Source organism: Erythrolamprus reginae, chromosome 10, assembly GCF_031021105.1.
Source record: "Erythrolamprus reginae isolate rEryReg1 chromosome 10, rEryReg1.hap1, whole genome shotgun sequence".
Taxonomy (NCBI): Eukaryota; Metazoa; Chordata; class Lepidosauria; order Squamata; family Dipsadidae; genus Erythrolamprus; species Erythrolamprus reginae.
The window spans coordinates 10,622,370-10,642,325 of record NC_091959.1 but is presented as its reverse complement, the minus strand read 5'-3'; the positions used below and the strand labels follow the sequence as shown (position 1 = coordinate 10,642,325).

The 19,956-nt window shown below is 40.3% G+C and overlaps 1 protein-coding gene across 3 annotated transcripts in view; it reads right to left on the bottom strand.

The window, feature by feature from the left end:
* The window catches only part of TRPM7 (transient receptor potential cation channel subfamily M member 7), a 100,342-nt gene that overhangs the window by 25,145 nt on the left and 55,241 nt on the right, over positions 1-19,956 (bottom strand). For all 3 annotated transcript variants that reach the window (XM_070762361.1, XM_070762359.1, XM_070762362.1), the window contains exons 13-24: positions 19,636-19,689; positions 18,778-18,918; positions 17,310-17,444; positions 15,498-15,778; positions 14,051-14,279; positions 11,761-11,916; positions 11,104-11,247; positions 10,629-10,757; positions 7,696-7,980; positions 5,755-5,929; positions 4,276-4,402; positions 1,284-1,468 (exon numbers count right to left, since the gene is read on the bottom strand). In XM_070762361.1, coding sequence (XP_070618462.1) covers positions 1,284-1,468; positions 4,276-4,402; positions 5,755-5,929; positions 7,696-7,980; positions 10,629-10,757; positions 11,104-11,247; positions 11,761-11,916; positions 14,051-14,279; positions 15,498-15,778; positions 17,310-17,444; positions 18,778-18,918; positions 19,636-19,689 — 2,041 coding nt within the window. The remainder of the gene's footprint in view (positions 1-1,283; positions 1,469-4,275; positions 4,403-5,754; positions 5,930-7,695; positions 7,981-10,628; positions 10,758-11,103; positions 11,248-11,760; positions 11,917-14,050; positions 14,280-15,497; positions 15,779-17,309; positions 17,445-18,777; positions 18,919-19,635; positions 19,690-19,956) is intronic.

The following is a 19,956-nucleotide window of genomic DNA, read 5'->3' as shown; positions in this document are numbered from 1 at the left end:
GTAAGAACAGTTTTTGTTATCTGTGTTTGTTTTCAAAGATATAAAATGACTTTGCTTTTTACCAGTGTGCCTGGCTACTCTTTTTAGTTGGCGTTGGCGTCTGGGGGAACCCAGACAGAACAAAAAGTAATCTAAAAGCCCCAATTTAAGAGACCAATCATACCAACAAACATACCATGTATAAATTCTATAAGCCTAGCGGGAAGGGAGAAAAAAATTTCAATTCCCCCATGCCTGACAACAGAGGTGGGTTTTAAGGAGCTTGCGAAAGGCAAGGAGGGTGGGGATAACTCTGATATCTGGGGGGAGCTGGTTCCAGAGGGTCGGGGCCGCCACAGAGAAGGCTCTTATACCATTCTGCCGATATAGCGTCAGGTCCAGTTGCTTTATTATTTTTTTGCTTTTTAATAGTTGTGAGAAGTTCCTCAATTGTTATTGGACTATCTAAACTTTCTTGTTGTTCTTCCGTTAATTGCGGAATCTTTATAAATTCTAGAATTGTATTAGTAGGGATATGATTTAAGAGTTATGTTAGAATTAGTTAATGTTTGGAGATTTATTATATAAGATAAAACAAATTTCTTCTTTTCATTTAAAGTAATAAGTTGACTTTAAGTATTTTTTGAATGTACAGTGTTCCTTCGATTTTTGCGGGGGATACGTTCTGAGACTGCCCGTGAAAGTCGAATTTCCGCAAAGTAGAGATGCGGAAGTAAATACACCATTTTTGGCTATGGACAGTATCACAAGCCTTCCCTTAAGACTTTAAACCTCTAAATTACCATTTCCCATTCCCTTAACAACCATTTACTCACCATTATTACTGGTACTCACCATTGAATAAGACACTTAGTGATCCTGATATTTATAAACATAATTATTTATTAACAATAATTATTTTTTTGTTATTTATTTTCAAAAAATATTAGTTTGGCGATGACATATGACGTCATTGGGTGGGAAAAACCGTGGTATAGGAAAAAAACCGGGAAGTATTTTTTAATTAATATTTTTTGAAAAACCGTGGTATAGGCTATTCGCAAAGTTTGAACCCGCGAAAATCGAGGGAACACTGTATTCTTTTTTCTGTATTGAAATTTTACTTCTAGAATAAGCGGGGAAGATACAACCCCATTTCCATGTTAAATGTATGTTTGTCAGTTTTGTCTATTTTAAGAAAATTAATAAAATATATTGAAAAAAATAAATAAAGATACCCAGAGACATTTTTTAAAGGTAAAAGAAGAAGAAAAAAGGACACTATATATAGTGCCGGTGCTTACTTGGCCCATCTGAAGTTTTATCTTTCTTTCTTCGTTTGCAAATGCAGTAGCACAAAGACGCGAGGTGGCTGAGAATAATAAGTGGGGGAGGCAGGATGGGTTTTTCATGGTAAGCCATAACAAAATGATAACGTTGATACTTCCACACAAGGTTAGAGATGGCTTTCACTTGTAAATACACATTGCTAAAAAAACACAACCCCCCCCCCCCAACAACAGGTAAGTCTTTCAGTACAACAACAAAAACAACAACAATAATATCATCCTACAATATCCTACATCAGTTTTATCCATATGACACTGGAAAAGGGTCCTTCAAAATTCCATATCTACAAGAATTCTACGATGGCTTGTTAGCACAGCATTTCCCAACCGGTGTGCCGCGGCACAGTAGTGTGCCGCGAGACACGGTCAGGTGTGCCGCAGGAAGCTCCAGGTGGGCGGGGCACTGCCAGTGCCGGACCGCCAGTGCCTCCAACCTGGAGCTCCCACTGCAACTGTCCCCCGGCTACTGCCCGATGCAGCTGTTTCCGGCTGGGCCCCAAAGAAGGAAGGCGGGAAAAAGGAGGCAGGGGCGGGGAGGTCCGGCAGTAGGAGTAAAGGGAGCCGCAGCCGCCCCTGCCTCCCCACGGTGCCTCTGGCCAAACGCGCCCCTGGCTTCTCTGCCCTGCCCCATTGCCCGTCCGATCCGCCCACTCTCCTCCTCCGCCGCCGCCTCCTGTATTGGGGCGTGATCCGCCCCCTCTCCTTCGCTGCCGGAGAGAGAATGGAGGGCGCCGTTGTCTTCGCCTCCGCCCGCCGGCTCCCCTCGCCCTCCCAGACGTCCCCAGCGCCCGGCCGCGCACCGCCTCCCGTTAGCCCGGCCGACCTTTCCCTGCTGCCGTTTTCATGGCACTCGCTCGCTTCTCCGGTCAGCAAAGCCATCTGCCCAGGAAAGCGCCGCGCCGCGCTTGCTGGCCGGAAAAGCGAGCGATCCGGGAGTCCGGGACTGTGTGGCTTTGCGCCATGAAGAGAAAACGGCAGCAGGGAAAGGTCAGCCGGGCTAACGGGAGGCGGCGCGTGGCCGGGCGCTGGGAACATCTGGGAGGGCGAGGAGGCTGATGGCTGCTGTTGCCTCTTAGCTGCAGAGCCGGCGGGCGGAGGCGAAGACAACGGCGCCCTCCATTCTCTCTCCAGCTCTCTCTCTCTCTTTCTTTTTCTCTCTGTTGCCGGCATGGTGAACGAGAAAGAGAGAGAGAGAAAAAGGAGGGGAGAGAGAATGAGAGAAAGAGAGAAAGAGAAAGAGAGGGAAAGAAAGCAAGAGAGAGAAAGAGAGGGGGGAAGGAGGGAGAGGGAAAGACATGGAGGGAGGGAAGGAGGGAGAGAGAAAGAGCAAAAAAGAGGAAGAAAGAAAGAGGGATGGAGAGAGAGAAAGAAGGGAAGGAAGAGAGAGAAAGAAGGGAAGGAAGAGAGAGAAAGAGGGAGTGAGAAATAGAGTGAAATGGAGGAAGAGATTTTTTTTTGTCCAAACTTTTCTTTAGCCCCGCCCCCCCGCCCCCCCTTCAGTGTTCCCCAGAATTTTGAAAATATGAATAATGTGCCGCGGCTCAAAAAAGGTTGGGAAACACTGTGTTAGCAGACATGGTAAATTTAACTGTTTTAATTTATCTAGTTTTGTTTCTATCTGGAAATTGCTTCCAGACTTTGTGCTTGAGACAGAAAAAAAAAATGAAATGCTGACTTAGGGATTTGCTGGTTAGATCAGGTTAGATAACTAGTACAGTGGTACCTCATCATACGAACTTAATTGGTTCCAGGAGGAGGTTCGTAAGGTGAAAAGTTCGTAAGCTGAAACAATGTTTCCCATAGGAATCAATGTAAAAGCAAATAATGCTTGCAAATCCTTCAGGAAAATCCCAAACTTTAGAAGGGAGGCGAACAGAGGGCAGGGAGGAGCAGCTAAAGGGGGCGGGTGGAAGAAGCAAGGCTAGGCTAAAGGGTGAGTGGGAAGGAAGAAAGGCAAGGGGGGCGCCCCTCCCTTTTCTTTCTTCAAAAGACACCGTTTCAGTTCCTTTGCAAGCACGTTGTTCTCTGCAAAAAATTTTCCTCCCCCAAGCTGCCCCTCCCTCCTCCCTTTTCTTTCGTAAAAAGACACCCTTTCAGTTCCTTTGCAAGCACCTTGTTCTCTGTAAAAAAATTTCCTCCCCAAGCTGCTCCTCCCTCCTCCCTTTTCTTTCTTAAAAAGACACCCTTTCAGTTCCTTTGCAAGCACCTTGTTCTCTGCAAAAAAGTTCCTCCCCCAAGCAGCCCCTCCCTCCTCCCTTTTCTTTCTTAAAAAGACACCCTTTCAGTTCCTTTGCAAGCACCTTGCTCTCTGCAAAATCTTTCCTCCCCCAAGCTGCCCCTCCCTCCTCCATTTTCTTTCTTAAAAAGACACCCTTTCAGTTCCTTTGCAAGCACCTTGTTCTCTGCAAAAATTTTCCTTCCCCAAGCTGCCCCTCCCTCCTCCCTTTTCTTTCTTAAAAAGACACCCTTTCAGTTCCTTTGCAAGCACCTTGTTCTCTGCAAAAATTTTCCTACTCCAAGCAGCCCCTCCCTTTTCTTTCTTCAAAAAAGGGGAAAAAAAGAAACCCCTTCATCCCAGCAGCAGCTGCTTGGGTTCGTAAGGTGAAAATAGTTCGGAAGAAGAGGCAAAAAAATCTTAAACACCGGGTTCATATCTTGAAAAGTTCGTTAGAAGAGGTGTTGGTAAGATGAGGTACCACTGTATTTGTAAATATGTAAAAATAAAAAATTAAGGCTGCAATTTTACATGGAAGTCCATGTTATTTCCCCCCCCTTTATCCCTCACTTCTTCTTGTTCGTTTCATATTTCCCTACTAGCTTTATTTTCATTTATAATATGATAAATTGATTTTTTTTTTAAATGACTTCTACTAAGGTTCTACAATCACCAAGGTGATTTCTAAAGTTCAGCTTAATAATCAAATGGTCCTGTGAAGTTTATACATACTTGAAAAAGGCGATGAGAAGGTTGACCATAATGATGTACTGGACAAAAAGGTATACAGCCTGAAGAAACGGGGTTAGCCATGATCCCGTCACACAGAGCCTCTCAAATTCAGTATTATTTGCACATACTATGCAGTTTAAAAGGAATAAAAAGCACAGTGACAACATCAATCTATTTTGTAAACCCCAAAACCTTTTGAAATATTTCATTTAATACTGCTGATTATGTAAAGGTTTGTAAAATCTCTTAAAACCTAACTACATCAAACATCAGATCAATGCTCAGTTTTTGTTATAAATCAGGGATGTCGAAACTCAAGGTCCGCAGGCAGTATTTGGCAAATGGGGTGCTTAAATCTGGCCTGTGGGGTCGCCCTGGAAATAGCAAATCCTTCTGTTTGCTTGGTTTTGTTTTGTTTTGTCTCTTGTTTACTGTTAAATGCATATTGTCTAGGGCTAGGCCATAATTTGTATATACAATCTTTGTTTCTTAATTACCCATTTCTTTTTTCTTCTGTATCTCAATATGTTTACACTGTTATCCGTATTTAAATGTATTCATTGTATTTATCCTTGTAAATAAAAAGTTTATTTATTTATTTATTTTATTTATTAATCAGATTTGTATGCCGCCCCTCTCCGCAGACTCGGGGCGGCTCACAGCAATAATAATACAATGTAAACAAATCCAATATTTAAGTTTAAGTTAATTTAAAACCCCAATTTAAAAACCAATCATACATACTAACATACCATTTTTTAAGCCTAGGGGGAGGGAAAGTCTCAATTCCCTCACAGCAATGATAAAAACAATATACAATGACAAATTTAATAGTTAGAATCTAAAATAACAATAATACATTTAAAAAAGTCTAAAAAACAAGAAACCCCAATATATAAAAAACATACATACAGCCATATCATACACAAAAAAACCTACATAGGCAGGGGGGAGATGTTTCAGTTCCCCCACGCTTGACGACAGAGGTTTAAGGAGTTTACAAAAGGCAAGGAGGGTGGGGGCAGTTCTAATCTCTGGAGGGAGCTGACTCCAGAGGGTCGGAGCCGCCACAGAGAAGGCTCTTCCTCTGAGTCCCGCCAAACGACATTGTTTAGTTGACAGGACCCAGAGGAGACCAATTCTGTGGCACCTAACCGGTCGCTGGGATTCGTGCGGCAGAAGGCGGTCTCGTAGATAACCTGGTCCGGTGCCATGAAGGGCTTTATAGGTGATGACCAACACTTTGAATTGTGACCGGAAACTGATCGGCAACCAATGCACACTGCGGAGTATTGGAGTGAATTTAATATACTGATGCCTCAATTAATGCAATTTTATAGGTTACCAGTAGCCACTGCATTTTCCACCCTAGGCTTATACTTGAGTCAATAAGTTTTCCCAGGGGTTTTTTTGTGGCAAAAGTAGGTGCCTCGGCTTATAATCGGGTCGACTTATACACAAGTATATACGAGTACCTACCGTCAATTTCATAAGCATAGACTTCACCAAATATCATCCAGTAAGGCTGAAATACAATATCTTTGGCTAGAACCCAGGACGGTTCTTCGTTAGGATAAAGTATGGCTTTCCTAGGTACTCCAAAACTGAGCAGAACCAGGGCCATGATCACTACAATATAAAACATGTTCGCCACCTGTTAAGACAGAGCAAAAGTCAAGGATACTTTAATACTTTAATTTAAAGTATTAAATTAATACTTTATTGAAAGTATTAATAAAAGGCCACAGCAGCCTTATCCAACGCGAGAATGTTCAAGAAATGGATTTCAAACTGGTACAGGTAGTCCTTGACTTATAGCTAATCCAAGAATTCAAATTTTGATCACACGACCACAGGGATGCTGCAAGTATGGAAAATGGCCATCGGTCACTTTTCCCAGGGATGTTCTAACTTTGAAAGGTCACTAAATTAACTGTTGTAAGTCAAGGACTACTTGCATATAAACCGGAGAGGAATGGAATGGAACCCTGATCATCGTCGGCCTTCTCCAGGTCCTGTCGGCCAGACAATGTCGACTGGCGGGGCCTAGGGGAAGAGCCTTCCCTGTGGCGGCCCCGACCCTCCGGAGATATATACCGCCCCTCCCTCCTGGTCTTTCGTAAAGCTCTGAAGACCCACCTCTGCCAGCGGGAATGGGGGCCATGAGTGATGGGATTGTCTCTGGCCGATATTATGAATGATTGAATTTGATGAATTCAAATTCCGATCATGGGGTTTTTAGCATTTTTTTTAGTAACTTGTATAAGTCCTTTTAAAGTAAATTAGATTTCTTTATATATTGCTGTATTTATGATGTTGTACGCCGCCCTGAGTCACTGTGAGAAGGGTGGCATAGAAATCTAATTAATAAATAATATCCTAGGGCCACTCAAAGCTTTGGATGCCTTCTCAAAGTTGTCACCAAACTGTAAATTTGATGTTACGTTTTCAAGATGAAAAATATTACAATTAATGGGACATGATTGGACTAAATCTTGGAAGCAGCTGTCCTGGTTTTTCATCTGTTATTTCTGCATATCAATTCGGATAATACAGCTCACCCTTCTATGTATACATCTGTCTGTGTAAATCACACACATGTGCAGCAAATACAATATGAGGGAAGGCAGGAGTGACATTCGAATTTTCCCCCTACCGGTTCTGCGGGCATGGCTTGGTGGTGGGGCCATGTGAGTGGGTGGGCCTGGGAAACTTGATGTCACTCACAGAAAAGGGGTGTGGCACCCCCCCACCAGGCCACACCCACAGAACCGACAGAAAAGTCCAGCCAAGTCTTCTAGCATTCAATCTGGCTGTTTCTTGCCTTCTTCTCATGTTTGCTCTGTGTGTATGAGCCCGAGAAAGAGGAGAGGAGTGAGTGGGAGGGGCCGATCGGTGGTGCGATTTACCGGTTCGCCGAACTGCGCATAATCACCGCCACCAGTTCTATAAAATCTGTCTGAGCCTGCTGAATTTCACCCCTGGGGGAAGGGCAAGTATTAAACGTGATCATTCAAGTTATAATAATAATAATAATAATAATAATAACAGAATTGGAAGGGATCTTGGAGGTCTTCTAGTTCAACCCCCAGCTTAGGCAGGAGACCCTACACCACTTTAGACAAATGGTTATCTAGCATCCGATTAAAAATTTCAAGGGTTGGAGCATTCACAACTTCTGGAGGCAAGCTGTTCCACTGGTCAATTGTTCTAATTGTCAGTGTTTCCACTCCACATCATGCTGCATATACGATCAAGCACCCTTTTATTTGTATATATTGTATATCCACAGTTATATTCGTAATGCCCCTCCCATGCAGAGGATTGGCTGCTAAAAGTCTACCTTTATTTACTGAATGTAAACTAAAACAAAATCTATTTGCATTAAAAGTTCAAAGATATATTTTTAAAAAATCTTACCATTTTCCCAATCATCATGACATAGGGTCCAGCATGTTGGTTTACAGCGAGGAAATCCAACAATCTCACATACCAAAAGATAATATTCAGGCAGTAAGTGAGTCTTCCAGCAACGAAAACATAATTTTCATTGTAGGTTCTTTCATGGAAGTTCCCTTTTGCTCCAAATCTTAGCACAAAACCAATGAAGAACATGACAATGGCTATGGTATCACTGATGTTGAAGTAATCATTGAACCACACTTTAACCTTCTGACTAATCTTCCCAGCTTCCGACAGAAAGATCTGCATGAACAATTAGTTGGGGGAAAGATCAAAAGCAACGTGAGAAAATATTATTTCACTGAAAGAGTAGTAGATCCTTGGAACAAACTTCCAGCAGACGTGGTTGGTAAATCCACAGTAACTGAATTTAAACATGCCTGGGATAAACATATATCCATTGTAAGATAAAATACAGGAAATAGTATAAGGGCAGACTAGATGGACCATGAGGTCTTTTTCTGCCGTCAGTCTTCTATGTTTCTAACAAGAAATGGAGTATGGTCAATTTTGGTTCATATCAAGGTCATTAATGGCCTGATTAGATGACCGTTACACGTGAATCCACAGCAATCTTTGTTGAATGTCAGAAAGCAGAGACCAAAAACCATGGCAGTAGCTTTACAAACCAGGGTTATAAGGCAATGGGGCCCTTTTATATGGCAACAGCTTTTAGACTTGTATACTTCCTGATAGTGTTTTACAGCGCTCTCTAGGAACATATTGGCTCCAACAATCTGAGTCCTCATTTTACCAACCTCTGAAGAATGGAAAGCTGAGCTCCATTAGGATTGAGCTCCAGGTTGTGGACAAATTTAGCCCACAATACTGAACTCTAACCACTGCACCACCACAGCTCACTATATATTTGACCAATTCAAGGCAATGAAGATACTGTACCTAGCACTTCTGCCTCCTACTTTCACCGCAAAACAACCCTGTGAGGAGTAAGGAATCTAAAGTCATGGGTTTCATGCCTAGAACTCATCACTTCCTGGTATTTTTAGGGCAGCACCTTAACCACGATACCAAACTGCCCCCTAGCTTAGGATATTTCAAAAGAGCCATGGGAGAAAAGCAAGGACAGAAGTGAGCCATGAGCGAAAAACGATCGAGAAACACTGTTAAAAGGCACAGCTGTTTGTGTTTGCTCTGGTTAAGTTGGCACAGATATAAGACAAAGCTGTGGCAATAGCTAACAGTAAAGAAGAGGGGCATGGTATTTAAAGAAAAGGAAGGAGATGTGTGAAGTCTGTAGTATGAGGGTCTGTACTAGGCTCTGGATTGCACAAACATAATCTTAAGGAGAACAGCTAGGACAGTTTTAAAACAATCTGGAATTTTGCAAACGTGATGGGATATGAGTTCTGGTTTTATTTATTTATTTATTCGACTTCTATGCTGCCCAATCCTCAGGCCATGTTGCAGGCAATTCATAAATAGTGCAAGGTAGATATCGTACATTAAATTGTCTAAATAAAACTAAACAAATAATAAAATCTGCTGCCTTGATGTTAACATTGAACTGGCTACATAAATAATAATAACAGAGTTGGAAGGGGTCTTTGAGGTCTTCTAGTCCAACCCCCTGCTTAGGCAGGAAAGCCTACACTACTTCAGACAAATGGTTATCCAACATCTTCTTAAAAACCTCCAGTGTTGGAGCATTCACAACTTCTGGAGGAAAACTGCTCCACTGATTAATTGTTCTGACTGTCAGGAAATTTCTCCTTAGTCCTAAGTTACTTCTCTCCTAGTTTAGTTTCCACCCATTGTTTCTTGTTTTATCTTCAGGTGGTTTATACAAGTGGTGGGATTCAAATAATTTGACAACCATGTCACCCAGGGTCAGGTTGGCTGTCGTGGGAGGCATGTATTCGAACTTGTGTATATAAACAACATGTCTGCTAAATCACACTGATTCTCTCCAAATTGTAGGGTGAGAATATTGGGAAAACATCTTAAAATCACTTGGGCTTTTTAGCTACACACACTATACGCAAACATTATACATATTATTATACACAGGGCCAGATTGACTCTCCTGCTTTGATATTTTATGCTGGACTGGTAAAATACAACTTGTGCATATCTTCTTTTTACAACAAATTCAGTCTACTGGTATTTTCTTTTGTTTTTGATGCATTTAAAACCCTCTGTGTTTGGTTTTCTATATTAAGGGGTTTTAATTTGCTTTTAGTATTGGATTATTATTGTATATTGTATATTGTTTTATTCCAATAAAACTTGAAACTTGAACTTGAAACTCTTCAGTGGAACAAAGTTTCTCATAAAAAAAAATTTTTTTTTCTCCAGCATAGAATAAAAACAATACATAGTTTCCAACACAAAATCAAGCTTACTACCAAACATATACAATTTTTTTCTTTTTACTTTGTAATCATTCAATGGAGGCTCTTATATCTCTTTCTTTCACAAAAGGAACTGCAGAAACATATAATATCTTAAACCTCTTAAAATATAGCTTTTCTCCATCTAATATTAAAACATTACAATAACCTTTACATTAATCGCTGGTCATCAAATTCACATCTTATTTGTGTCTTACAAATCTATTGAACTAATTGTTCCAAAAACCAATTTTCTTATAATCATAATAATAATAATTTAATAATAATTTATTGGATTTGTATGCCGCCCCTCTCCATAGACTCGGGGCGGCTAACAACAATGATAAAAACAACATGTAACAATCCAATAATAAAAACAACTAAAAACCCTTATTAGAAAACCAAACATACACACAAACATACCATGCAAACATACACACAAACATACCAATCATCTAAGCAATAAGTAGATTATATATAAAATAATTCTTCATATTGCAATACTGCATATTCAGTGGAACAAAGTTAAGGCAGGCCTACCTCTCGGATTTTCTCAACCGCCAGTGTGAAAATGTAAGCAATGACAATCCATTCCTGAACCGAAGGCAATTCTTCCATTTTCACAAGAACCACAAAGGTATAGAGCATCAGGAATCCTATATAGGCCAACTATACAAAAAACAAGCCAAGTGTTAGATAATTCATCTGAATAGGTTTTAGAAACATAGAAACATAGAAGACTGACGGCAGAAAAAGACCTCATGGTCCATCTAGTCTGCCCTTATACTATTTCCTGTATTTTATCTTAGGACGGATATATGTTTATCCCAGTCATGTTTAAATTCAGTTACTGTGGATTTATCTACCACGTCTGCTGGAAGTTTGTTCCAAGGATCTACTACTCTTTCAGTGAAATAATATTTTCTCACGTTGCTTTTGATCTCACGTTTTAAAAAAGATTCCCAGGGAGAAGGGAGGGGGGAGTAATTCTTTACCACAACTAAAACCAACTCACCGTGTTGAACCAGAATTTCACTATTGGCGCGTGATAAAAAGCGTAAAACTTTCGTGTAATGGGAAGCCTCTTAGGTTTTATGATGCTCTCCATATCATGCTTTCCGTCAGAATGATCCAAGACCCTGACTTCTTTGAACACTTCCTAAGATGAAAGCAACATGGTTACATGACCTACATTTGGAAAGGGCTATATTTTTGTGATTAAGAGTAATTTAATTAATTTAATTAATTTGACTTCTATGCCGCCCAATCCCAATGGGACTCAGGGCGGCTTACAATAGTAATAATACATAAAATATAACAAAAGTCAAATATTAGTTCATAAAGAACAGTAAAACCATAATAAACCCAATGAACTATCCAATCAAACACACATGCATACAGAATCAGTTACAATTTGGCTGTGATAAGATGTTGCATTCACGGCTCCCAGGCCTGCCGGCAAAGCCAGGTTTTCACAGCCTTTCTAAAGGACATTAGGGTGGGAGCAGTACGGACATGGGGGGGGGGGGGGGAAGTGGGTTCCATAAGGACGGGGCAGCGACAAAGAAGGCCCTCCCCCACGGGCCCGTCAACTTGTAAGTGTCTAATTTGTTTCACTGACTTTAACAGGGGCAAGTATAACGGAGTCCTTCGAACGGATGTGAAGACCTACCATTGGTATTTCTTCTGCTAGGTTCTGAAAATTGTTTTCACTATCTTCCATCGTCATCTGATGTGCATCTTGGGACTGAGGAATGTGGGACATTTCGGCCTTTGTTTTGTATTCCAGCATTAATATAGTGGGGGGAAGAAGGATGCTCAGGATTACCTGCGAAATGTAACATTGGACAATTTTTAAAAAAATATTTCCACGCAGGAGTGCTTAGAAACAAAACAGAAGTTTAAAAAAAAACAACCCATCATCACCCAGCACACAGATTTCGGCTCCCCCCCCCCAACCCTTATTCCAGCAAAATCTATCAGGTAGCAAGTAAAAGATGTAGAAGAATGCTTATATTGAGCAGCTTACAAATACAGTGATACCTTGTCTTACAAACTTAATTGGTTCCGGGACGAGGTTCTTAAGGTGAAAAGTTTGTAAGACGAAACAATGTTTTCCATAGGAATCAATGGAAAAGCGATTAATGCGTGCAAGCCCAACATTCACCCCTTTTGCCAGCTGAAGCGCCCGTTTTTGCGCTGCTGGGATTTCCCTGAGGCTCCCCTCCATAGGAAACCCCACCTCTGAACTTCTGTGTTTTTGCGATGCTGCAGGGGAATCCCAGCATCGCAATCCCAGCGACCGATTATGTCCCACAGAGTGGGCCTTCTCCGGGTCCCATCAACTAAACAATGTCGGTTGGCGGGCCCCAGGGGAAGAGCCTTCTCTGTGGTGGCCCCGACTCTCTGGAACCAACTCCCCCCAGAGATTAGAACTGCCCCTACTCTCCTTGCCTTTCGTAAGCTCCTTAAAACCCACCTTTGTCGTCAGGCATGGGGGAACTGAGACATCTCCCCCGGGCATATACAATTTATGCATGGTATGTTTGTATGTATGTTTGCTTAGTAAATGGGTTTTTTAAAATATTTTAAATTACAATTTAGATTTGTCATGAATTGTTGTATTCTGTTGTGAGCCGCCCCGAGTCTGCGGAGAGGGGCGGCATACAAATCTAAATAATAAATAAATAAATAAATAAATAAATAAATAAATAAATAAATAAATAAATAAAAACGAATGCTTCGCTGGCAACGGAAGTCCGGAGGTGGGGTTTCCCATGGAGGCGAGCCTCAGGGGAATCCCAGCAGCGCAAAAACGGGTGCTTCACTGGCAACAGAAGTCCGGAAGTGGGGCATCCCAGTAACGGCGGTGGGTTTGTAAGGTGAAAATAGTTTGTAAGAAGAGGCAAAAAAAATCTTAAACCCTGGGTTTGTATCTTGAAAAGTTTGTATGATGAGGCGTTTGTAAGACGAGGTATCACTGTATACCCAGACAATTTTCATAAATATTCCTAAGGGGGGAAGAAAGCTAACCGTGTCTACATTATCACCCAACCAAATGGGCTTTGCACAAATTTCCATCCTTCGTCGTATTTTGCCGCCCCACAATATTGGACTCTTGACTTCTGCGGCCAAGTTTTAGCTGACTCAATCTTTGCAAAGCTTCTTCTCCACATTGTTTGAGAAATGAAGCAAGTTTGAATGATTCTTTGCTGAGGAGCAAAGCAAGCAAGGGGCCGCAGACCAAACCGAAGGCTAATCACGCATCGTGTTTTTTAAGCAGACTTCTAACAGTTTTCTTGTAAAATGTTTTGTTTTGGAGGGTGGTGGGGTTAACAGAGCTGCCTTGTTTCATTTGAATTCAGTGGGGTAAATTTTCAGCCTGGTTATGTGGAGAGAAATGAGACTCCTGGTGTTAATCTAGTCTACATGGCTTACTTGTCTTGTACCATTCTGAAAACTTACTCCACTCGTACACGGAGGTTTTGTCTGAATTCTGAGGAAGTTCTCACTTGCTCAGCTCACGCTACTAAAATGAAGCATAAATACGAAAGACTTTCTACATCGCATTTTACTTTACTACCTGTCATAAGCTTAATTGCAGTTGTTTTACATGGGGGTTGAGTCTGTTAATGAGTCACCACTAAGGTGTTTTTTTAGTAGTAGATTAGTTCTCATGATGAACTAGAGATCCATCTCCATTTAAGGGCTACTTGCCTGGATTCGTCCTTCTATAGGTCTGTACCTTTTTCAAAAAAGACAATAAAGCGTCAAAAGAAAAATTACTGTGCATTCCAACACCACCTCTAGCTTTGATTTTTTTTTTTAATACATCCCTAATTAAAGATGACACTGACAGAGACAATCAAATTATATGCTTGAAGTTGTTTCCTATTTTTGTATAACACAATCGCAATAACACTCAAGGCATCTGCTGAAAGCAAACCCCCAAAAGAGCATACCTTGTACCACGAATTTTTTCTCATGTTCAGCCTTCCCATCCACATATCCGATAGTAACATCTGGGTGCAAGTGTGTGCTACAAAAGGACGAAGGCGTGAAGACACGGCTAGTTTAAGGCAGGTGGCGTTGCTCCAGTTTTTGAGCTCATAGGTAAGTAACTTCATTGCCATTGTTTCATCTTGCCGAAAGGACTGCTCCAATAACTCAACAGCTAGCTCTCCAAAGTCACTGAGGAAGGGAGAGAAAAAACAAAATGCACTTTAAGATGCATATGAAACATGATTTGCCTAGACTGACAGAATGCAGCTATTATTAAATTCTATAAGTTTGAGAAAAAAGATACAAAATAAAAGATTCCTCCCCCCCCCCCAAAAAAAAATTATAACAGTTTTTATTTTAACTTAAGTCCGTCTACTTTTCTTCCTAAAGAGAACCAGGTTATGATTCAGGAAAATGCATCATTTATTCACAATGTGCCCGGAATTGTTGCTGAATTTCCCAAAACAATACCACACACAATAGAAAGAAAGAAAGAAAGAAAGAAAGAAAGAAAGAAAGAAAGAAAGAAAGAAAGAAAGAAAGAAAGCAAGCAAGCAAGCAAGCAAGCAAGCAAGCAAGCAAGCAAGCAAGCAAGCAAGCAAGCAAGCAAGCAAGCAAGCAAGCAAGCAAGCAAGCAAGCAAGAAAGAAAGAAAGAAAGAAAGATGGCCATTTTGAAGAAAATAAAAGGAAAGAGCTGCGGTGGCGCAGTGGTTAGAGTACAGTACTGCATGCTATTTGTGCTGACTGATGGCTGAATGCAATTTGGCAGATCGAATCTCACCAGACTCAAGGTTGATTCAGCCTTCCCTGCCTCTGAGGTGGGTAAAATAAGGGCCCAGATTGCTGGGGGCAAGAGGCTGACTCTGTAAACCACTTAGAGAGGGCTGTAAAGCACTGTGAAGCGGTATATAAATCTAAATGCTATTACTAAGTGCTATTAGAATGAAACAGACAAATTGAGTCTAACTGTGGGACTGTTAGAAACACAGAAACATAGAAGACTGATGGCAGAAAAAGACCTCATGGTCCATCTAGTCTGCCCTTATACTATTTTCTGTATTTTATCTTAGGATGGATATATGTTTATCCCAGGCATGTTTAAATTCAGTGACTGTGGATTTGCCAACCACGTCTGCTGGAAGTTTGTTCCAAGGATCTACTACTCTTTCAGTAAAATAATATTTTCTCACGTTGCTTTTGACCTTTCCCCCAGCTAACTTCAGATTGTGTCCCCTTGTTCTTGTGTTCACTTTCCTATTAAAAACACTTCCCTCCTGGACCTTATTTAACCCTTTAACATATTTAAATGTTTCGATCCTGTCCCTCCTTTTCCTTCTGTCCTTTTTACAAAGTACAATTTTGTCAAACAACCGAGTACAAGATACGTAAGAAGCTGAGATGCTCACCTGGAGTATTCTTTTAGTTCTTCTGAGGTATCGTCGACAAGGTCGTTTTGCTTTGATTCATAGGCCATGGAACGGTAAAGCTTGCAGGCCACTAAGGCTTTTGCCATGGACTCTTCGCCATGCTGCCAGAAGAAGAGGGCCATTTTCTGCCTCTTCATTAGCACCGCCCACAGTAACAGCTCATTAAGCGGGTACGGAAAGCGCCTGGTTTCTGGATCATCGATATCCACGATGTCATCTTTGGTTTTTTTCTTTTTTCCTTCATCTGTGGCAGTATCAGCCTTTCAAAAGGGGGGGGGAAAACCAAGAACCTATCATTGAAGAACTCGTAATTCATTTATTTTTTTTTAAAAAATGCAAACAATTAGTTTGCATTCTGGGGGCAAACCTTCAACAGCATCTAGCACAACTTTGAACGTAGAAAAGTTGTACTAGATGCTGTTGGAAGGTTTGCCCCAGAATGCAAACTAATTTTTTGAATTAAAAAATAAATAAACTGAAATAAATTGAACGTAGAAAAAAAGTAACACTACCGTACAATTAGCATGGCTTTCTTTAATTATTACCAGTTCCTTAAGAGCAGCTCATATCTAGATTATGGGATGGCAAGAAAACGAGAGAGCATGACCAGTCACCTTTCCTGTCGAAGAATGTAGTGATAATATGGCTATTTTTTTAACCTGATCTTCCTTTTGCTAGTTCCCATATATCTAAATAAATAGCGGTAGATGGAACGCAGCAAAAACATCTGGAAAAAACATATTTAGTATAGCTTCTCTCTTTAAACCTAGAGAACCTCAATTAAAAGTTAATTTATGTAGCACACATTGGCCACATAAAAGGACATTAACTTTTGTGAACGTTTTAATTTGATTTCCACAAAATATTAATGATTCAAATATAATTATAACTTTGGGATGTGGGTGTACATATATCTACACGTACATACATATATCTCAAATCTGAAATTTACCAGTATGAAATCTTATGGATTTCTTTAGTACTGAAGTACAACACTCTTCAGGATCAAAGAGACAGAACCTCCCCAGATTTAGATATTTTGTTTAAATGAGCCCTTTCCCAACATAGAGCAATGGAAAAATTACTCTGAAAAAGTGGTGAAAAATTACTATGAAAAAATTGGTGAATAATAATTTGTGTTATCAAGTTTTAATAATTTGTTTTAAAATAAGGTGAGTTTCTATGTGTTTTCCTTTACCTGCCTTCCATTGAGGACCTGTATACTGCACGAGTCAAAAAGAGGGCAGGGAAAATATTTACTGACCCCTCACATCCTGGACACAAATTGTTTCAACTCCTACCCTCAAAACGTCGCTACAGAGCACTGCACACCAAGACAACTAGACACAAGAACAGTTTTTTTCCGAACGCCATCACTCTACTAAACAAATCATTCCCTCAACACTGTCAGACTTTCTACTAAATCTGCACTTCTATTCTACTAGTTTTTCTCATCATTCCTATCACCCATTTCCTCCCATGTTGACTGTATGACTGTAACTTGTTGCTTATATCCTAAGATTTTTATTAATATTGCTTCTTCATTGCTTATTTGACCCCTATGACAATCATTAAGTGTCGTACCACATGATTCTTGACAAATGTATATTTTATTTTATGTACGCTGAGAGCATATGCACCAAGACAAATTCCTTGTGTGTCCAATCACACTTGGCCAATAAAAATTCTATTCTATTCTATATATTGGAACAAAAAAAAGTTGTCAAGAAGCACAATATATTAAGTATATAGCATTAATATTCATGCCAAGGGAGCCGCTGCTGTGCCTACCTTTGGTTTGTAAGGCTGTGCAGTTTTGATGAAGTGATTGTGCCGCATTTTTTCTTTCTTATCCACCCTGTTCCCAAAAGGTTCGTGGCTTTTACGCAACTGAGGAGTGCTGCCCGAAGCATTTCGCCCAGAGCGCTACATATATGTACATATATATGTATTTATATATGTATATATTTAAAGGGTTAAGGACAAATGAAAAAGATGGTTATTCGAATACATTGCCAGGCTTACATGAAGCAATAGAAACCTTTATCTAAAATTATAAAACCCCAATGGGTTTTAAATAAGTGATACAGCCTAATGTAACCACAGTGGTGAGAAAACGTGACCATCACAGATCACAGTGTTCCCTTGATTTTCGCGGGTTTGAACTTCGCGAATAGCCTATACCACAGTTTTTTTAAAAATATTAATTAAAAAATACTTCGCGCTTTTTTTCCTATACCACGGTTTTTCCCGCCCGATGACGTCATACATCATCACCAAACTAATAATTTTTGCAAACAAATAACAAAAAAATAATAATTATTGTTAATAAATAATTATGTTTATAAATATCAGGATCACTAAGTGTCTTATTCAATGGTGAATACCAGTAATAATGGTGAGTAAATGGTTGTTAAGGGAATGGGAAATGGTAATTTAGGGGTTTAAAGTGTTAAGGGGAGGCTTGTGATACTGTCCATAGCCAAAAATGGTGTATTTACTTCCGCATCTCTACTTTGCGGAAATTCGACTTTCGCAGGCGGTCTCGGAATGCATCCCCCGCGAAAATCGAGGGAACACTGTAATTGCAAATCGATTATCAATGCACTGAGGGAAAAACACCTCTCATCCAGCTTCTGTCTACAAAACTGGGATAAAACTCACCTATCTTAAAAGGCTATTTGAATATTCAATAGAAAGAATGTTTATGTTCCCTTAGAACAGAGGTCTTCAAATTGGCAACTTATGGACTTCAACTCCCAGAATTCTCCAGCCAGCACAGCTGACTGGAGAATTCTGGGAGTTGAAGTCTACAAGTCTTAAAGTTGTCAAGTTTCGGGATTCCCCTGGCTCAGAAAATGCACATGAAATGCTCTGGACCTAATCTACGTATCTAGAGGGAGGCCACTTACCATGAACATATCACTGCTGCTCTGAAAGTATTTCATGGGCTGCTAGGTATCTACTGGGATGCTTGCAATGTCCTGGAGAGCTTTATACAGCTTAGCCTTGAATATCTGAACGGGGGGGCCTTCTCCCTGATGTACCTGCACATCAACTAAAATCTGATGGAGATGGCCAACTGAGGTTGCCAGGTTTGCATAGGATTAAAGACTACAGTTGGAGCATCTGCACAAGATCTTAGCGGACAGGCAGAGAGCCACAAGGGAGAAAGGCTGATTCGCAAGAAGCCAACTCGACTTACATGTTGGAAAATGCACTTTCATTTTTTTTCCACTTTAAAAAGAACAAATCATACCCTGTTGCTGCCACTGAGGCTGTTGTAGATCACTCGGAAGCGTTTTCTTGTGTATGTGCACCGATAGGTCCCTCCCATTAAGTATTCAACAACAAGTCCAACGTCAATCAGAGTGAGTTTGTACCCTGGAGGAAGATTTCCCTATAGACGAAACATAGAAATTTAGAACTGAGATTCAAAACATTTTAGTGTCATTAAAAAAAAAAAGGATCGGATAAATAAAATAGCCTCCCTATCTTTGATGAACCCCCTTTCCTCTAGTTAGCTTGGAACTGCAACTCCCACAATCTTGTCAGAAACAAAATTCTACCAAATTGAGAGAAGGGAGGCGGTGAATATGGTTTATGAGGTTCTAAGGAATGTGAAGACGTTTTGGCGACTGAAATCATAGAAACATAAGGTGAAAATGGTTCTTAAGACAACGCAAACAAATCACCGGCTCTGTTAAAAAGTGCTATTGCTAACATGTTGTAAGCCGCCCTGAGTCTAAGGAGAAGGGCGGCATAAAAATTAAATAGATAGATAGATAGATAGATAGATAGATAGATAGATAGATAGATAGATAGATAGATAGAAGACTGACGGCAGAAAAAGACCTCATGGTCCATCTAGTCTGCCCTTATACTATTTTCTGTATTTTATCTTAGGATGGATATATGTTTATCCCAGGCATGTTTAAATTCAGTGACTGTGGATTTACCAACCTGTATTTTATCTTACAATGGATATATGTTTATCCCAGGCATGTTTCAATTCAGTTACTGTGGATTTACCAACCACGTCTGCTGGAAGTTTGTTCCAAGGATCTACTACTCTTTCAGTGAAATAATTTTTTCTCACGTTGCTTTTGATCTTTACCTGTTTGACATCTCGGACGAGGTGAAACAATGCTGGATTTGTTGGGCCTTGTTTCTTAATGAAGAAAGGAAAAAACAAAGACTTTTAGATAATTTCAGGGGAGCAACAAATCGGAAAAGAATGACTAAATGCGGATTGGTTCCTTATTTTGATTTTACTAGCAAAATAGTTGTATTTTTTGCAATATTTAAAACTAAAATTGAAACACTTTAAACCATTATAAAGTTCTGCCCAAGTGAAGCTTTTACTCAGCAGAAGGAAAAATGTACAAATTGATATGAAGGAGCAAAACCTCTATTCTGGATTCCATTCTATTGGATA